At 37.8% G+C, this 20454-nt stretch overlaps 2 protein-coding genes across 2 annotated transcripts in view; both read right to left on the bottom strand.

Moving 5' to 3' along the window:
- LOC131696647 (collagen alpha-6(VI) chain-like) overlaps positions 1 to 19537 on the bottom strand; it is a 40362-nt gene extending 20825 nt beyond the window's left edge. Inside the window, exons 1-15 of the mRNA XM_059020786.1 lie at positions 19496 to 19537; positions 19141 to 19194; positions 18789 to 18860; positions 18497 to 18523; positions 18344 to 18388; positions 18184 to 18237; positions 17737 to 17799; positions 14096 to 14161; positions 11627 to 11680; positions 8221 to 8256; positions 6539 to 6601; positions 6110 to 6172; positions 5904 to 5966; positions 3288 to 3350; positions 235 to 285 (exon numbers count right to left, since the gene is read on the bottom strand). Coding sequence (XP_058876769.1) covers positions 235 to 285; positions 3288 to 3350; positions 5904 to 5966; positions 6110 to 6172; positions 6539 to 6601; positions 8221 to 8256; positions 11627 to 11680; positions 14096 to 14161; positions 17737 to 17799; positions 18184 to 18237; positions 18344 to 18388; positions 18497 to 18523; positions 18789 to 18860; positions 19141 to 19194; positions 19496 to 19537 — 816 coding nt within the window. The remainder of the gene's footprint in view (positions 1 to 234; positions 286 to 3287; positions 3351 to 5903; positions 5967 to 6109; positions 6173 to 6538; positions 6602 to 8220; positions 8257 to 11626; positions 11681 to 14095; positions 14162 to 17736; positions 17800 to 18183; positions 18238 to 18343; positions 18389 to 18496; positions 18524 to 18788; positions 18861 to 19140; positions 19195 to 19495) is intronic.
- LOC117435311 (collagen alpha-6(VI) chain-like) overlaps positions 19495 to 20454 on the bottom strand; it is a 30728-nt gene continuing 29768 nt past the window's right edge. Inside the window, exons 12-13 of the mRNA XM_059013038.1 lie at positions 20286 to 20431; positions 19495 to 19589 (exon numbers count right to left, since the gene is read on the bottom strand). The gene's annotated coding sequence lies outside the window, so the exon portion shown is untranslated. The remainder of the gene's footprint in view (positions 19590 to 20285; positions 20432 to 20454) is intronic.

Raw genomic sequence — 20454 nt, 5'->3', positions numbered from 1 at the left:
ATTCTTCTTGATGAAACTTAGATTAAAACAGCTGAATTCAATGAATTTGTTTCCTTAGGTCAAGCTCTTTATATTACAAAGAATTTAAACAGAATACACCATGAATGTTCACAGCGTGGTTTGTTTCTTTGTTATTTGGCCCTCGTCATATGTAGAATAACTACAATTCTCTATGAACTTTTTTGTCATAGCATACATACATAAAAAGCACCCTAAAAGATCAAATATAATTACTTGTTTTCCGTTTTTTCCTTTAGGTCCATATCCATCGCTTCCATCTTCCCCCTGCAATGTGATTGTTAAATGTTCAGTACTACAGGGGCATTGTAATATTTTATATATATATATATATATATATATATATATATATATATATATATATATATATACATACACAGTGCCCTCCATAAGTATTGGGACAGTGAAGTCAAAATTGCTATTTTTGCTGTACACTCAAGTAATATGAAAATACGATTAAAAGATGAATATGAGGCAAAAGTCCAGAATGTCACCCTTTTATTTCTGGCTGTTTCAACACATATATGTTTTACCAACTAAGAATAACAGCACTTTCAGAGTTCCATCCCCCCATTTTATGTGAGCATAAGTATTGGGACATTTGGCTCACAGGTGTTTCTAATTGATCAGGTGTTTCCCGTTGCATTGATTGTTCACACAAAAAAGAGCTGTGAATGTGTCGTCTCAGTTCTATCCTTTGCTCTTGTGAAATCACCAACAACCTCCAGAATGCTGGGGTGAAAGTGTCACAATCTACTATTCGCATAAGACTTCGGAGGCAGAATTACAAAGGCTACACTGCAAGATGCAAACCTCTGATCAGCACCAAAAACAGAAAGGCCAGATTAGAATTTGCTAAAAAGTACAAAGATGAGCCAATAGAGTTTTGGAACAGAGTTTTATGGACAGATGAGATGAAGATTAACCTTTATCAAAGTGATGGGAAGGCAAAAGTGTGGAGAAAAAAAGGAACTGCAGATGATCCAAAGCATACCACCTCATCTGTGAAGCATGGTGGAGGTAGTGTCATGGCATGGGCATGCATGGCTGCCTCTGGAATGGGCTCACTCATCTTCATAGATGATGTAACGAATGATGGCAGCAGCAGAATGACTTCAGAAGAGTACAGAAGCATCTTGGCTACCAATGTACAAGAAAATGCCACCAGACTCATTGGGCGGCGCTTCACAATGCAACAGGACAATGACCCAAAACACACTGCCAACGCAACCAAGGAGTTCATCAGGGGAAAAAAATGGAAAGTTTTAGACTGGCCAAGTCAATCTCCTGATTTAAATCTGATTGAACATGCCTTTCACTTGCTGAAGAGGAGACTGAAGTCAGAAACTCCCCAAAACAAGCAACAGTTGAAAATAATCGTATTTTCATATTGCTTGTGTGTACAGCAAAAATAGCTGGAGGGCACTGTGTGTGTGTATCTATCTATCTATCTATCTATCTATCTATCTATCTATCTATCTATCTATCTATCTATCTATATATATATATATATATATATATATATATATATATATATATATAGATACACACATAGTGGTTTGCAGAAGTATTCACCGCCCTGCAAAGTTTTCACATTTTGTTGAATTACAAATGATGTATGTTCATTTTTTCAAACAAATCTTTTTTTATTTAAAGCTGTAGTGGTTAAACTGAACACTGCTATATGAGGAGGAGGTTAAATGTCAGCAAAACTTTGAAAGAAAATGTACAAAATGAAATTTACTGGTTACATAAATATTCAGTCCCTTAAGTCAGTACTTGGTAGAAGCACCTTTTGCAGCAATTACTGCTAAGAGTCTTTTTGGATAGGTCTCTACTAGCTTTGCACAGCAGGATGTTGAGATTTTTGCCCATTCTTCACAGGAAAATTGCTCCAGATAGGTTTGTTGGGGATCGTCGATGGATTGCAATCTTCAAGTCTCCCCATAAATTTTCGATTGGATTCAAGTCAGGACTGGGCCACTCAAGAACATTAATTCTCTTCTTGTTCAACCACTCCAGTGTGGCTTTGGCTTTGTGCTTCAGGTCATTATCCTGCTGAAGTGTGAATTTCGTCCCCAGTTTCAGAGTCTTGGCTGACTCAAACAGGTTTTCCTTAAGGATTTGGCTGTACATTGATCCAACAAAGCAACCATGAAGACCAAGGAGCTTTCAAAAACAAGTCAGGGATAAAGTGATAGAGAGGCACAGAGCAGGAGAAGGGTACAAGAAAATTTCTCAGCACAGTGAAGTCCATCATAAAGAAGTGGAAGATGCATCACACCACCCAGACACTACCCAGATCAGGTCTTCCTCCCAAACTGAGCAGCTAGGAAAGAAGGAAACTGGTTCGGGATGTCACTCTGAAGCCAACAATGACCTTGAGAGATCTGCAAAGTTATGTGCCTGAGATGGGAGTCAGTGTTCACACATCAACAATAAGCCGGTCCCTAAACAAAGCTGGCCTGTATGGACTGGTGGCAAGAAAGAAGCCATTACTCAAAAAGCCTCATCTTAAAGCATGTATGGAGTTTGCGAAAAAGCATGTAGATGATACTGCAGACATGTGGAAAAAGGTTTTCTGGTCAGACAAGACAAAAATTGAACTTTTCGGTCTAAATTCCAAGCGTTACGTCTGGCGCAAGCCCAACACTGCACATCACCCATTTAACACCATCCAACAACTGTCAAGCATGGTGGTGGCAGCATCATGTTATGGGGATGCTTCTCTTCAGCAGGGACTGGGAAGCTTGTCAGGATAGAGGGGAGAATGGATGGTGCAAAGTACAGGCGAATCCTCAGCCAAAACTCTGAAACGGGGGAGGAAATTCACATTTCAGCAGGACAATGACCCAAAGCACAAAGCCAAAGCCATACTGGAGTTGTTGAACAAGAAGAGAATATATATATGTAATGTTACACAGGGCCATACAAACGTAACATTACAAATCTTTACTTCAGCAACCTTAGAAGATCTATGTTGATGTAACCTGCCTGAAATTGGCCTGTTTTCCTCCAAGATCTCTTTATGGATCAAAGTTATAAAGAGTTCCCCTACCTGTATTTTATTTCTTTATTAAGTTTGTTAGGTACTGGGATAGTACTGTACAGATCAATTTTGTAACCTTAAGACATAGAAGAGTCTACTGTAACCAAGCTAAACTAATAGAAGGGATTCCTGTGAAGTGAACATTGTGGTTTATATAGAGCAATAGCCTCTAGTGAGTTATGACAGAGCTGAACTGTTACTATATCTAGAAAAACCCAACCTGTACTCCTCTAGGACCAAGCGTGCCAACTTCACCTTTGTCACCAGGATTCCCAGACTCGCCCTGTTTTAAAAAACAAACAAAACATAAAATATGTGTTGAAAGCTTTTTTCTTTCTTTCCTGAAAAGACATAAGAGAATGCAAGGATGTTTTTTCACATTATCAATGGCCAACAGAGGAGGGTGTTGATGTTGGCTGAGAAACAGTATAGAAACATATTACTCAAAAGTGATTGCTGCTAACAAAATAATTCCATAAATCATACCTGTTTTACACGTCCATTAGCTACATAGATCTTAAAGGTGAAATTTAGAAAGAAAAACACAACACAGCACATATTCTAATTATAGAACATGATATCTGGTGCTAAATTAAGTTAAAGAAAGCTCTCAGTGTCTGTGACGGGGTACACCCCGCCCCTGAGGGAGAAGCTCAGCTGTCGCCAAAACGAGACGGAGAAGTGCAGCAGCTGGTGGAGTCAACGGTACAACAGCTGGGCCAACCTCAGCAGGCACAGCATTTGCTGCTGAGGGGAGCCCGGCAAAAGCCAGTTGTATGTCCGCGTCCAAAATGCCCAACGTCGCCTCCCGAGGGTCCGCTGCTGCCGTCTCCTCCCGAGGGTCCGCTGCTGCCGTCGCCTCCCGAGGGCCCGCTCCAGCCGTCGCCTCCTGAGGGTCAACTGCTGCTGCCATCGCCTCCCGAGGGTCCACTACTGCTGTCACCTCCCGAGAGTCTGCTCCAGCCGACGCCTGCCGAGGGTCCGCTGCTGCCGTCGCCTCCCGAGGGCCTGCTCCAGCCGTCGCCTTCCGAGGGTCAACTGCTGCTGCCATCGCCTCCCGAGGGTCCACTACTGCTGTCGCCTCCCGAGGGCCCGCTCCAGCCGTCGCCTCCTGAGGGTCCGCTACAGCCGTCGCCTCCCGAGGGTCCACTGCTGCCGTCACCTCCCGAGGGTCCGCTCCAGCCGTCGCCTCCCGAGGGTCCACTGCTGCCGTCACCTCCCGAGGGCCCGCTCCAGCCGTCGCCTCCCGAGGGTCCACTGCTGCCGTCACCTCCCGAGGGCCCGCTCCAGCCATCGCCTCCCGAGGGTCCACTACTGCTGTCGCCTCCCGAGGGTCCGCTCCAGCCGTCGCCTCCCGAGGGTCCACTGCTGCCGTCACCTCCCGAGGGCCCGCTCCAGCTGTCACCTCCCGAGGGCCCGCTACAGCCGTCGCCTCCTGAGGGTCCACTGCTACCGTCGCCTCCCGAGGGTCCGCTGCTGCCGTCGTATCCTTAAGGTCCGCTCCAGCCGTCACCTCCCAAGGGCCTGCTCCAGTCGTCACCTCCCGAAGGTCAACTGCTGCTGCCATCCCCTCCCGAGGGTCCATTGCTGCTGTCACCTCCCGAGGGTCCGCTGCTGCCATCTCCTGCCGAGGGTCCACTGCTGCCGTCGCCTCCCGAGGGTCCACTGCTGCCGTTGCCTCCTGAGAGTCTGCTGCTGGAGGAGCCTCCCGAGGGTCCGCTGCTGGAGGAGCCAGCCGTTGCGCTATCAGCATGGCCGCTGTCAGCATTGCAGCTGCCAGCCTGGCCACTGACAACATTGCAGCCCGGGGGCAGCTGGATGCCTCCACTCATGGCTCAGGGTGAGGGACAACACTTTTTTTAACTTTAAAGGGGAGGTGGCCGTGGAGGCCATGTGTGCTATGCACATGAGGGGAGGTGTGTGGCAGGGACAGGGTTAATGTCCCTGCCAGCAACCACAGGTGTGGCCACTCTCCAGTTAGTGCATATTGGTACAAATACTCTCCAGTTAGTGCATATTGGTACAAATACTCTCCAGTTAGTGCATATTGGTACTAATTGGGGAGTGGCTACCTGCATAAAAGCAGGCAGAAATCCTCTGTCTAAGAAAGTTCGGTGAGTGAAATCTGTGTTTTTACTTCCTTGCTCTTTGTCTTGCCGCTACCCTGCAACAGTATTATTTTGTACTATTATTATTATTGTTATTATTATTATTGTTTAAATGTATGGTGTGTGTGTGTGTGTGGGGGGGGGGTTATCCCTGGTCGAGGGATAAATTAGGTAATTGATAACCAGTTAATCCCTCGACCACTATAAAAACCAGCAACTTTTGCTGTTAAACCACAGTTAAACAACAGTTTAACAACAGTTTAATAGTTAAACAATTGTCATAATAAACATTTTATTACTATTCTACATAAAACATATCTGCCCACTGCATACCCCAAATCACAAAAAAAGACAACACTCAGAAATAAGTATGATGGCAATACGACCCGGCAAAACGTGCACCATTTGTATTTTATTTATTTTACTATATTTTAATGAACCATTAAGGAACGATGTACAGTTGTTTAAGAATATTCAATGCTGAGTTTCACTTGTATCCGCCCTCCTTGTATATTGATTGTGAATTACATATTTTCCCTGAATTCAGGTGATTAAAACTGTCAGGGCAGGGCCCCCAATATTTAAAAAGTGTGTGCAATGGCCCATTACCTGCCACCACCGACCCCCAATCTCTTGCGGCCAAAAACTAGATGGAAGTATACAACAGGTCTGATTATTGAATATCATTCCTTACAATTACTTTGATGTTTTTATGTAAAGGTACTCACTTTTAGCCCTTTTGCTCCAGCACTGCCACGGTTTCCCTTTGGGCCTTCAGCTCCAGGGGTTCCCTTCAAGAACATTGGACCCATTTAAAAGATATATGTTTCTTACAACTTGGTAAATATATAGAATACAGTTTAGCAGTTCTTAAAAAAATATAATGCAAAACACAGGTAAACAAATTCATGACATCGGTTCACTCTGCTCAAACCTGGGGTCCTTTGAATCCTGGTGGTCCAACTGGCCCTTTTTCTCCTTCAACTCCTTTCTTGCCCTAAAGACAACAAAGATGGATAAAAAAATACTTTTCAATTTCAATATTTCCAAAAAGACACCTCCCTACCTGTAGATACACTTGGTTGTTGGGTTTTCTTTCCCATGCATACTGTAGCTACAATTAGCCAACAATTGGTTTAATTCAATGCAGAATTAAAGTGAAGACAACCGATTGTTCAGAAAATAACATCCAGGAACAGACTGGAAATACCTGTACTATACATTCCTTCTAATTGCTCAATGTAAATTGTACGGAAATACCATTTTTGTACTGCTTATCATTTATTCGCACACAGTGGAAGTTAATTCAGTTGAAATCATGCATCTACAGCCTATTATTTCATGCACTGTATCTAATACAAACCTGCTGGCCTCTTCTTCCTCTGTCCCCCTTAGAACCTGGCAAACCAGGCTGTCCTCTAGCACTCTGTGAGCAGAGAAAAACCTTGTATTTTATTTCATTGGTCATCTGATTACTAAACTCCATAGCTAGCATGTATTTTGAGGTTTTCTTAGCCAGTGTTTTAAAATTGATTTTCTTACCTTGTACAGTAGCTTCATTAACATTATATCTGGAACCCTTCTTATTCTGCTCCGAAAAGGTCTGTTTTGATCAATTAAATAAAGTTTGGTATTTTATTTAAAAACCAACAGATTCTAAATAGAACAGTTTAATAAATATAAAACTTTATTGACTTCATCAAAACAGACAAACTGAGTGAAGCTTTGTAAACAGAGCCCATGAACTGTGCAGAGTGATTGTACAGGGTGTCTCCAGTCAGGCATCATAGGTGATATATTAGAACATAACAACATAAGAAAGTTTACAAACGAGAGGAGGCCATTCGGCCCATCTTGCTCGTTTGGTTGTTAGTAGCTTATTGATCCCAGAATCTCATCAAGCAGCTTCTTGAAGGATCCCAGGGTGTCAGCTTCAACAACATTACTGGGAGTTGGTTCCAGACCCTCACAATTCTCTGTGTAAAAAAGTGCCTCCTATTTTCTGTTCTGAATGCCCCTTTATCTAATCTCCATTTGTGACCCCTGGTCCTTGTTTCTTTTTTCAGGTCAAAAAAGTCCCCTGGGTCGACATTGTCTATACCTTTTAGGATTTTGGATGTTTGAATCAGATCGCCGCGTCGTCTTCTTTGTTCAAAACTGAATAGATTCAATTATTTTAGCCTGTCTGCATACGACATGCCTTTTAAACCCAGGATAATTCTGGTCGCTCTTCTTTGCACTCTTTCTACAGCAGCAATATCCTTTTTGTAATGAGGTGACCAGAACTGAACACAATATTCTAGATGAGGTCTTACTAATGCATTGTAAAGTTTTAACGTTACTTCCCTTGATTTAAGTTCAACACTTTTCACAATATATCCAAGCATCTTGTTTACCTTTTTTATAGCTTCCCCACATTGTCTAGATGAAGACATTTCTGAGTCAACATAAAACTCCTAGGTCTTTATCATAGATTCCTTCTTCAATTTCAGCATCTCCCATATGATATTAATAATGCACATTTTTATTGCCTGCATGCAGTACTTTACACTTTTCTCTATTAAATGTCATTTGTCATGTCTCTGCCAAGTTCTGAATGCTGTCTAGATCATTTTGAATGACCTTTGCTGCTGCAACAGTGTTTGCCACTCCTTCTATTTTTGTGTCGTCTGCAAATTTAACAAGTTTGCTTACTATACCAAAATCTAAATCATTAATATAGATTAGGAATAGCAGAGGACATAATAGTGATCCCTGTGGTACACCACTGGTTACCTCGCTCCATTTTGAGGTTTCTCCTCTAATCAGTACTTTCTGTTTTCTACATGTTAACCACTCCCTAAATACATCAGGATGTTCTTTTTGGGTGGCCACACTCCTTTGATCTGCACCACACATCAACATGATCTGAATTTGTTCCTCTTTGCTTAAGACATTTAACACTTGAAAGAAATAGAGGGACAATTATGCCTATGGACCTGACATGGGACACCTCGTACATTTTAACATTCCTGTTTTTTAGGGTTCTATATGAATAATATTTACCTTACTTCCCAACGGTCCCCTTCGACCAGTAACGCCCTAAAAAGAAAGATTTTGTTCAATATGTTCCATGGCAAAGTGTCATTATTAATGACTGTTATTCAGAATTGTACATAGCAGTTATCTCAAAATGAACTTGAACGTGAAAACATGTACAGGGACCTGTATATTACATCACATTTACTTTTTAATGGAGGCAATATCAAATTCTGGGACTTCAAGTCATTTCAAGGAAACCTATATATATATATATATATATATATATATATATATATATATATATATATATATATATATTGTCAACTCTCGATTATCCAGGGGTGGATTAACCGGTTTGCGGATTAAGCGTGGTAAAAAATAATAATAGATTGTGTATTTGTGAAAAAATTAAAATTATGTACTACAAATCAGCGAAAACATCTATCAGAAGGTGTCTATTGTTTGGAACAATACAATACAAGAGACTGAGCAATGATGACATTGTGAGGTCGCTTGGCGGACAGGAGGAGAATGACAGTGATAGTGAGGGGGAGGGGCTAGCTAGCAAAAACAAGATCACGCATGGTGCTGCGCTTAATCACCTAGACTGTCTGCTGGACTATTTAGAAAGTGAAGAGGACAGTTTGCTCAGTGACAAACTGATGTTGCGTAGGCTTTGTTCTATTATTTAAAAAAAGGAGAGCTCAGCTAAGAAACAGACAACATTAACAGACTATTTTAAAATACAGTAGTGTAACCTTTTGGCCGTTTTTCGTCAAGCAATTTATGTGATGTTTTGTGTTCCTAAACTATTATACTTGTATTATTTTTACACCTTTGGATGACGTCTGTAGAATGATAAATGTGTTCCTAAATATTGGATGTAATTTTAACTAAATAAGTTTACATTAAATCAATTTTGTACCACGTTTTGACTAGTTTTGTTTTAACCGTGATTTTGGGTTATCCGTGACCTCCTTCCCTCCCCATTACCCTGGTTAATCGAGAGTTGACTGTATATATGTGTCATGAATGACCAAGTTGTTAAAATGGTGGAGGTGGAGCAAGTGTTATTATTATTATTGTGTGCACTAAATATTTCTTTTTAATATATTCACGGTTATTATTAATGTGTTTAATTTTTATTATTATGATGTGTTTGATTTTTATTGTTATAATTCTTGTGTGTGAAGTTTCTTTTTTTTTTATCACTGCGTGGTTTGTTTTTGTTGTATTCACGAATTGTTAATATGCTTGAACACCACACCTGAGACCAGTTTGGGATCCCACAGTAACCATCTCCAGTGCTTTCACCTGCCCTAATCTATCCCTCACAGACAATAAAAAGAGTCCTTCGACTCACAAACGGGAGAGAGAAATGAATGAACCGTGACAAGGGAAGAGGAATAAAGACCCGCAAGATCGACCCGATATTAATGGATCAAGTAGGGGAGCAGGTGGACAAGAGTGTGGGAACAGAGCTGTAGAAAGGAAAGAACAACATTTCGTGGATGAAAGAGTACGAAGATTGAGAGAGACGTGACTCCGGCAGCACACAGGGAAGTACAATACTAAAAACAAAAAAAGCTGTATCGGTGCTCATGTTTGGCTGCTTAAAAACGCTGACAGATGTTATTTTTGAGATTTCAATACTGTGACTGTTATACCCCCTCCTGTGATAAACCGGGTGGAATTGCTTGGAATGAGCCGAGACTGTGTTTTCTTTCTCTCCTTTTTTTGATAGATCAATTGAGTCAAGTTTGACTATGAAGTAAATCTGTGTAGGGACTAAAATCTGTGTTTATATACGTTGTGCTGAAGACTGGTTTTTCTGGGGCTAGAGTGTGTGCCGGGATCAGCGTTGCTGCCAGCTGGAACTGTTATTGCTGCATGGGAGAATCTGTGAGCGTTCCTGGAGGCTACAGTGAGCTGTGTTGAACATGGACTATTCTTTCTAGAACCCTCTGTAGGCACGGGTGTAACGAGTTGGATCTTTTCTCAGCTATCAACAGAACCGGGACAGAGATTGAGATTGATTTTTTTCTTTTTTTTTTTTGTTTTGTTTTCTCTTGCATACCCAGATTTCTAGCTGGTCGCGTTGGACAAGTAGTTGCACTACGATTTAGTGGATTTTATTCAATTGTTCTGCCAAATATTGATCTTATCTTTTTAGTTGCTATACCCTCATTACTGAATGATTTGTTTTAAAATGGGTACTAAGTATGCTATCCCGTGTTAACCAGATGAGCGAGAATAAGGAATAATACTGTGTTGTAACTGAAGTTTTTTTTATATTTTTAAGAATTTTCTGTACTTAATAAAGCCTATTTATGATTGTATCTTGTGTGGAGTGTGTTGTGTGGTCCTGGGATACAAAAAAGAACCTGCAAAGAAGGATTTGGATAAAATATTAGATCTAATCACGAAAGTATATTCATATTTCGGGACCTGGTGCCCGTATATTCCACCAGGTGGCGTAGTTTGGCTACCTTTAGCAATTAAAGTAATTATACTTACCTTTGACTTAATTGTCCTTCGTGACATATGTATGTGTGTGTGTGTGTGTGTGTATATATATATATATATATATATATATATATATATATATATATATATATATATATAATGTTATATATGTTGGGGTTACTGTGGTTAATGGGTCTTCTCTCTCTATATAGCTATATATATCTATATATATATATATATATATATATATATATATATATATATATATATATATATATATATATATATATAATATATATATATAAATACATATATAAAAGAATGTCCAATTACACTCCCTCACTGCAGCAATTCCCCACAACAGCTGAGCTGACCTGAAGCCAGCTGCCTATTTACACCCTATGACTTACAGCCTTTAGAGGATAAAGACCAGCCGTGCAGATTTCCATGCGAGCCCACTGGCCACCTGTCCCGTTGGGTCCCTGTAGAATCCCCAGCAAAGATTGGAAACTTTGCACAGCAATGATGCATTTTTTGGGATCCCACATGCGTTTAATTTAATCCAAACTTGAAGTAGGCTCTGAGGTATTTCTACTTTCTGTTTGAATTTGCATGTCACAAGCAAATTGATATGCAAACATTCACAAATTTGAAGCAGTTATTTTAAATGTATAATGCTTTTCATTGTTCTGTAATAAAAATGTGATTTCAGTGGTGCTGTAACTTCAATAAAAACACACAGGATGCATTTGGCTTAGACTCCTGATAATACGAATTACTGATAATAAGTTTTTTTTTTGGTCCCATTAAATTCATATTAACAAGAATTGTTATATATATATATATATTTGACACAGAATTACCTCACAATAAATTAGGCCTAAACGTGTGTAGGGGCTCATTTTGTATGTACTGAGAAGGAAAGATGAGGATTAATGATTTTAATAGAAAAGGTTTCTCTTACTCCTTTTCCAGGATCGCCTTTTAAACCAGGTTCTCCGTCAATGCCTGGATCACCCTGCAAAAAAATGTTTCAAGTTTACATTGAATATTCTCGAACAACAGCACGTTGTATTCTCTAAAGCCAGGTCCAGACCTAACTAAGAAACTAAGTTGACAAATGTTTTATCTCTTGTAGTGCGTTCTTCAGTTCCATACCTACAGTATGTGATTTGGAAGTGCAACTTATTGCTTGCATCCAACTACCCTTACGCATTTAATGTACTCTAACATGCTTAATGAGGTGTTCTGTTGTTACTGTGCTTTATCATGCTTCAATTATGCTTTACTACACTTTGCTATGCTATGGTATACTGCAGTAAACCTTTACAAGTTTAGTAGACACACACGTGGTTGCTTGTGCTGATTATTCAAAAACAAATTGGTGCAAACAGCTGCACAACATTATTATTATTATTATTATTTGTTTATTTAGCAGACACCTTTATCCAAGGCAACTTACAGAGACTAGGGTGTGTGAACTATGCATCAGCTGCAGAGTCACTTACAATTACGTCTCACCTGAAAGGCGGAGCAAAAGGAGGTTAAGTGACTTGTTCAGGGTCACACAATGAGTCAGTGGCTGAGGTGGGATTTGAACCGGGGACCTCCTGGTTACAAGCCCTTTTCTTTAACCACTGGACCACACAGCCTGCACAACAGCTAGAAATAGCCATGGCAAAGTCTACTTGCACCTACAAGTTTCTCTTCCAAACCACAAAGGAATCTGTTTAATGTATTACTGATCAAAAGAAAGGCCAATTTTATTACTACATTTTACTAGAAAATGGCACAGCTACAAAATTGAAGCCACACATTTTACTGCTTTTTTTATCTTAAACAATAATTACTAAGGGGTTCTGACCAACGTTTACTTCACCAGGATAAGCCACGGCTGTATTCCTTTAAAACATTTATCATTACCAGGGAACACATTGCACTTTCCAAGTGTGTTGATTATTCAATCCAGGGTAAAATTCACCAGAACTAATCCAGCTGCTGTGGCTTGTCCCAGGATGGGTAAAAGATCAAATTAAACCCCTTAAGTAATTTATTTTTTCAGTGACGGAATTAACCTTGTATCTGCCAAGCCAAATGCAGGATCTTTACCCTGTCACAGGTATGTACCCATACACTGTTTCTATAATTATAATTTGTATTACTAGTTCTTATTATTTTATTATTTATTATTGAGATACCGCAAATACAAAGCAAAACAAGAACTGTGAAACACTAAAGTAATAAGAACTGATAAAAAAAAGAATGAGCTGAAGTTCTAAGTTTATTGCTATAAAACAATTAAACACAAACCTTACATTTTGCTTTCTTTTTTATTATGTTTTTCAATAATTATGTTCATATTAATAAAGACATTTGATTTAAAACATTCCAAAACCACAAACTAGTTGCTGTATCTTAGACAGAATATTTCTTTATTGTGTTTGCAGTTATTTCCTACTTTATAATTAATGAAAATAGGCAAGCAAGTTGTGTTGTGGCAAAGCTAGTGCCAGTAGGTATGAACATGGACTGGAAACCATGTTTTGGACCCAGATTTTATTACAGAACACACCTTAAAAAATGTTTTTTTTGTTGTTTTTTTTTTTAACTTTATATTTCCGTTTCTATATATCCAAACTATTTAATCTTAACCTAGCTGCTAAATCATTACTGCTAATACAACTTCCCTCAACTCTTTACAGCTGTGTGAAAGGGATGTAATCTTTTGTAGTTGCCAGTTTGTTCCCAACATTCCATTATTTTGTTTTGATGACACAATAGTGCTCATGACCTCTGTGTTGTTTCTTAACTGTCAGGTGAACGACCGGCTGGTTGTTGAGGGCCCTCAGCCCTCATCCCACTGCCTTAAGACCAGAAACATGTATCTTCAAAAATTGTCAGGAAACATTGTCTGGAAACTTTTTCAAGCAGCACGTGATCATTCCTGCTGCACGCTCCAAAAACGGAGGAAAGCCTTATTGCACTGAGTGGTGCTGCACTTTTAATAATTGCACAAAAACTTTGTAGAAGAAGGGGAAAGCACAGGAACAGAGTCATGTGGACAAAGGAGTGGAACCTAATCGTGAGGAGAGAGGACCGGAACCATCATCTTTTAAATGAGCGACGCTTAAGTTACTGCAATTTGTTTGTATAGATTTAGACACTTTTGAGGAGCTGGAGAGGCGTGTAGGACAATGAATAACCTGAAATGACACTACAATGCGTCAGCATACGTATCAATACAACAACTGATTGTAGCAGGATTCCAAACCATTTCATCTTCTGTAGAAGTCACCATCTTGCATAGTCACATGAAGTCTCTCCTGAGGCAAAATGTTTTTAGAAAATGTTTCTCAAAGTAGAACCCAGGTCTATTTCAGGCTTTAGTACTCAGTCCGTATAATTTTGGTGAACATGAATATATGTACAGTACCTGTAGGCCTCGCTTCCCTCTCTCACCAGTTGGGCCACGGATGTTATTGTTAGACCCAGGCACTCCCTAAGGAAAGAAAGGCATAAAGCATATATTAGGGTTGTCAAGAGATTAAAAACATGAATCATGATTCATCTTGAGATTACATTTTCTATCTCAGTTAATCTTGATTTTAATCGCATATTTAATTGATACAATTGTTGCATCCATCTCATTTAAGTTTGTTTTATTACTGATGCTATTATTATTATTATTATTATTATTATTATTATTATTATTATTATTATTATTATTATCATTATCATTATCATCATCATGTAAAAAACAACCCAGCATAAAATCCCTGTTTTTCTATTTCTGGATCCGATTTGTTGGTCCCGCTTTATAGTTTTATATTTACTTACAATCTAGCATTTGTTGTTAAATTGTTTGAACCAACTCCTAAATCACAATGGAGTTAGTTTAGTATTAACCTTACTGCATTTAAAATGATCAGTTTCCTTTACTCATAAACTGATGTTTTTCATTGCCGTTTAAATAATAATAATTTTATTAATAACTTGAAATTGCCTAAATAAAACAAAACGTTCACTGAGTAACGGTTATATCCTCCATAATCGTAAATAATATCGTTTAAAATAAATGTGGTTATTGAAATAAAACAAAGCTACAATGTTAACAGGTCTGCGGTCAGTAGCTATCGACTTTGCAACAGCACTGGTTATATTATTGTACTCAGCTTGAATCGTGGGTTTGCAGCGATCCTGAATTTCTAAAAGAGTACTCTGTCGAAACTGACGGGTTTCATTTGTTGTTGTATTGTTGTTGTCTGTAGCAGAGCTACTAGAAAGTGTATTTTGAGACGTGGAAGCATGCTTAGCAGCACACAGGTGGTACAGCAGACTAGATGCACTTCTGTGATATTGGAACTCACTTTGACAGTATATACCCTCTATCTAGCCAATGAACCATCAGAATGTTTTTTTAAAAATAAACTTCCCATTCACAATTCCTTCAGTTTGAGTGCTGTGCTACATAATGCGGTTCTGTGACTAATTTTATATTCAAACGATGAATACACTCATTCAGTCCTGGTATGCACTTGAGTGTATTAAAATGGTGCCGCAGGAAATTAATTACGGTATGCTGAGAGGGACAAGACAAAGGAGTGAGATTAACTTGTGTTAAAAAAAAATAATCTTACAAGAAAGTAAAATCATTAATAGCATAAGTTAACTAATTAATTGACATCCCTAATATATATAACATTTTTAAATATATTATCATTAAGTTAATGTTCACAGGCCAAACAGCTGACCAGTTGTAAATTGCATGATCCATAGAGACACACTAAATGTTTAATGGCTGTTATACTGACACCAAAGGTAGCACAAAATAAATGAAAGAACAGACACAAGTAGCCTATGAAATTGCTAAGAACAGGATTAAAAGATGACATATAAACTCATTCTACAGAGTTTAAACTAACTGCGATCGAACGGTTGGAAAAGGGTGAGAGGTTGAGAAGCTTTCAGAAATACTGAGGGACCAGTGGTTCGAAACACAAGATGTAGACTACAATAATTAAAATTCAGAATTTAAAGTATTTAATTGCTTTTGCAAAGAAAAAAAGTGTTATTATCTGGTAATATTAACAGAACATTAATAATACTGATAATGTATACAGTATACAATAAAAAAATGCAATTCTAATGGTATAGCCTTAAAAAACCTATATATGTCTTTTCAGTTCACTCCATTTTCAGTGACTGCTCCAGCAAAATGTAAACCTTCTGTTAAAGAATCGTGAAAAGCAAAACAAATTAATAAACTGCATTTCCATGATCAGGTTGACATCAAATAGAACAACATTTACAAAAACATTTAAAATAATTTATTACAGAAACTAGTTTGTGAGTCAGATGTAAATGCCTAATTAGCTGATTAATATTTTGAAAAACAATACGGATGTATCTACCTGGTTATTATTTTTTACCCTGATCTTGCCCTTTATCCTTTAAAAAATAGGAGTTCATTTAGTATTTAAAACATATGTCTCAAAGTGTGTTTGAAATGTAACTGGAACAGTTGCTCCAGGGATTTTTTGGAAAAGTGTAATATTGATGCCAGAGATTAGAGAACATGCTGCAAACTTGATTCATATATGGCATACAGTGTACTAGCCAAATAATGAATTGGATTTCCCGAGCTTATTCTGCTTGAGCTATAAAATACAATTAATGAAAGCCTGGAATATTATACACAGTGCAGATAAATAGACTTCCATACACGCATTGTTGAACCGAAGCTGTATAACTGCACAACTTTCTCTGCATGTGTGACTGTTGTAAAATCATTGTGAGATGGAAAAGAGTGATAGTGGGATGATGTGTGTAAAAATAGGCCAGGCGGGCAAAATAGGTGCCGCGGCAGCACAGGTGGGTGTGTGGGAATTTGGTCTTTGTAACTGTGTCGTGGGTTTAGTTCACTTACTCATGAATAAAATACATAATTTACTGTCTCAGAATTAAGTTTTAGAGTAATATACTCACATTACATAAACAATTATTCAATCTATGAGTTAGGCTGTAAGGCAATTAAGCTTGTTGATGGGCACTCGCTGTATGATATGAACACACTCAATAGGTCTGGAGTAAACAATCCAATTCCAGACACTTCTCAATTCCAAGATTTCATTTTTGTAATAATAATAATAATAATAATAATAATAATAATAATAATAATATCATGCTTTTGCTTTTATTAATAATTACTGGTGTGGAGGCGTAGGGTAATGCACTCACACGACAAAGGAGTTCTTCAATGAATTAATTAATAATGAAAAAACAAGCATTGCAAGTAATAATAACAGTCGTGTCGCTCCAGCTCCAGTGCAGAACAAGTGACTTCTGAGTGTATTCCAAAAATACTCTTTATGAACCCTGTTCTATGGCGTTATTTAATCAAACTTCAACTGGTTATCTGTGCCCAAGCAATATCGCAATTGTAGTTATGCAACAATTATTATTGTTATTATTATTATTATTATTATTTATTTCTTTGTTATAGTAACAAACTCCATTTCCATGGTACATTTCTTCATTCTGACCAAGTTCTTGATGAAAGATGGTTGCTTTTATGCTTGATTTCCTAACCTTGATTTGCATCATTGCAGCTCACAAAGCCAACATCTTTTAATGTCATTCAAGTGCTGCCAAAGCTAACTGAAAGTGTGGGTAGCAATAATAATTGGAAAGTTTCCATCAACTTATTACAGTTTTCTGTTTATACTGGATGTACCTTGGGCATGATATTTTTGGCATGTAATAATGGCCGAGCTGTACACACGTGCTACCTCTTGGGATTCATTGCTATCCCCAAGTAAACTGCACACTGGCTGTTATCTTTATTATGAAAATCACCCTAGCTTGCAGCAGCCTCTTTAACCAGTTTATGACCCTGAAGCATGTGTGATCTGACAGTTGAATGTGCGTTTTGAGTCAAGCTGACTTTTGTAATATTAAATGTTGGATGAATAAAGGAGAATATTTTGCTCTGTGGACTCAGCAATCTTGTGGATATCATATCAATAAGGCCCCTAGACTCATTTTTGAGGACCACGGAAGTGTAAAGGTACTTACTGGGTCTCCTCGCAAACCAGGATCTCCTCGTTCTCCTAAAGGTCCTTTTGGACCTGGACTGCCCTAGAACAACAATGATAAATATATATATATATATATATATATATATATATATATATATATATATATATATATATAACCAGTAGGTTTGTGCATTGACATGTACTGACTATATTAGATCTGGAGTTGATGATCAGAACTGTTTAAAGAAGTTAAATTACACCCATATATAAATAGAATATTACAGAATAAAACTTGGGTTGGTTTTGGGCAGGAATGCATTATCAGTCCAAAGCTGACTGTACTGTAAAGTGTCAGATAGGAAAGTAGGAAGGTGTATATTACAGGAAGGTATTTTTGCATGTATCTACCTATGAACAAGGATATACTTTTTGCAATAACGTGTTTCATTACCATGGTAACACAGAACATATAAAATATTATTACCGGTTTTCCAGGGTTTCCTTTTCCTCCATTTTGACCAGGCAACCCATTATCACCCTATAAATGAATGACGATATATATTTAATATGTGACTTTATTCAAATAACATGTGATATGTTGAATATTTCTAATTTGTTATGAAGCACAGATCAAATATACTTACATCCTGTCCTTGAATCCCATCTAGTGCCTGCTCCCCTTCTTCTCCCTGAAACAGACCCATCATCATCAGCCAGCATTCTTAAAGAAGCTCACTATACAGTATGTTGTGTGATAAGCTTCCTTCTGGGTTGAATTATTAAGATAAAAAGATTACCCTTTGTCCTGGAATACCCCTTGCTCCCTGTTAAAAGAAAAAGAAAAAGAGATTTTTAAACAAACAGAACTTAATGCTTTGAATATTGTATACAATACTCTACATAGGTTAAATAGTACAGTGTTTATCATTAATTACTGTACCAGCTACAGCATGAACAGTAGGGCCTGTGCCTCCAGGGTTCATAAAGAACACCACTTTTGAAAGCCATAGCATCCCTCCCTACAAGCACATATTCCACTGAGCCTTGTATCTGAGCTTAAAATGTTTGATAAATTGAGCAATTACTTACCTTTAAACCTCTGAGGCCTTCACATCCTGGGAATCCTTGAGTTCCATTTAGACCAGGGGGGCCTCTGATACCCTAAACAATAATAACATTAAAGCACACCCAGATTGGGATTACACGGTATTCAGTGAATATGCAATTGTTAATAATGTTATAATATAGGTATTAAAATGGTAGTACAAAGCCATGAGAAATATATACGCATTCTACTGTTTTAGTAACATGCCTTCTGTTTTGAGGGTGCATTTCAAGATACTATTTATAGTATGCAATGGTATTTTTCAGAGAGCTATGGTACACACACGACTGTATACGGTATTTGCCTTTGGATTCAGTGATCCGCTAAACAACTTACAGGGGTTCCTTCTTCACCTGGATGTCCGACTCTTCCAAAAGAGCCGTTGCTTCCCTGAGAAATGAAAATAAACAAACTTGATTTAGAAATATAACTATGGCACAATACAGTAGATACATTTATTTTTCTTCATAATCAGAATCAATTATTTTAGAATAAGAATCAAACAATTTACAAATGTAAATAAAAGTAAAGAATTAATATACTGTATATATACACAATTTAAAAAACATAGTCAAGAACATAAAATATATGAATGATACAAGTATATTTACATTATTTGATACAATTTTATACAACAGTACGGATGTCTCTACCACAACTTTAAAGAAAAAACAAAACTGTAGGTTCTCACCTTTTGTCCATTTCGGTCCTTTATTTCCAATGAGACCTTCATCTCCTAAGCATTTACAGCATATACCACAGCATGACTTTTCAGCAACGTGATCCTAAAACAGAAACAACAAAAATATCACAATTGGCAGCTAAGTAATATTTTTTGGTATAAACCAAGAGCCTGTTGAGAAATATTTAAATATACCAACAAATATGTCTGTTTTAAAATAATATCCTCTACATTTGATTAACATATCAGAAAGTACCCACAACCACTGCCGATTTATTATTCAATAATTATTATTTAAACAGTGTGCTGCAAACAAATGTTCTTTATACAAAACAAAAAAACACCTTTTTGCCTTTGATATTTGTGTTAGGAGCAACCAGAAAATGATGCAATAAACAGTATTCAGTAGGGCTGTGCAGATCAGACATTCTGAGTAATTTATTTCTGCTAGAAATAAAATAAAATGTTTTAGTTTTTGGTAGTAATTAAATGAAGTAAAACTGTGTTAATTACACAACACAAAACAAAGAGTTCCCATTGTTTGTTCTTACCTACACAATAACAATCTGACAGTGTGGTTTAATATAGAACCTGTCATGTATCAAATTAACTAAAACCACCCATATTTTGATCTGCTTTTTATCCGTTTCATATAAAATCAAAAAACATGTTAAAGGGAATTACCCAGATTTTATGAGTATTTGCACAGCCCTAGTATTCCGTACACTGCTGTATATTCTGCACTTTCACAAAACCACTAGAACAACATTAGTACTGTTTAAAGTTTTGCATAACTTACAATTAGTTTATTTAAACTTCTGGATAAATCTCGGTTTCCAACGGTTAATGTGGTTTGTAACTAAATCCTCTTCCGAACTCAATATGTTGAATATTATCGATTGTTGACGTTCCTTCTAGAGCAACTGTGATAAGGGGCATTCAATCCTGTAAAAACAAAGAAGTAACTC

This window comes from Acipenser ruthenus, chromosome 3 (assembly GCF_902713425.1).
Source record: "Acipenser ruthenus chromosome 3, fAciRut3.2 maternal haplotype, whole genome shotgun sequence".
Lineage (NCBI taxonomy): Eukaryota > Metazoa > Chordata > Actinopteri > Acipenseriformes > Acipenseridae > Acipenser > Acipenser ruthenus.
The sequence above is the reverse complement of the archived record's forward strand: the minus strand, read 5'-3'. Positions and strand labels throughout refer to the sequence as shown.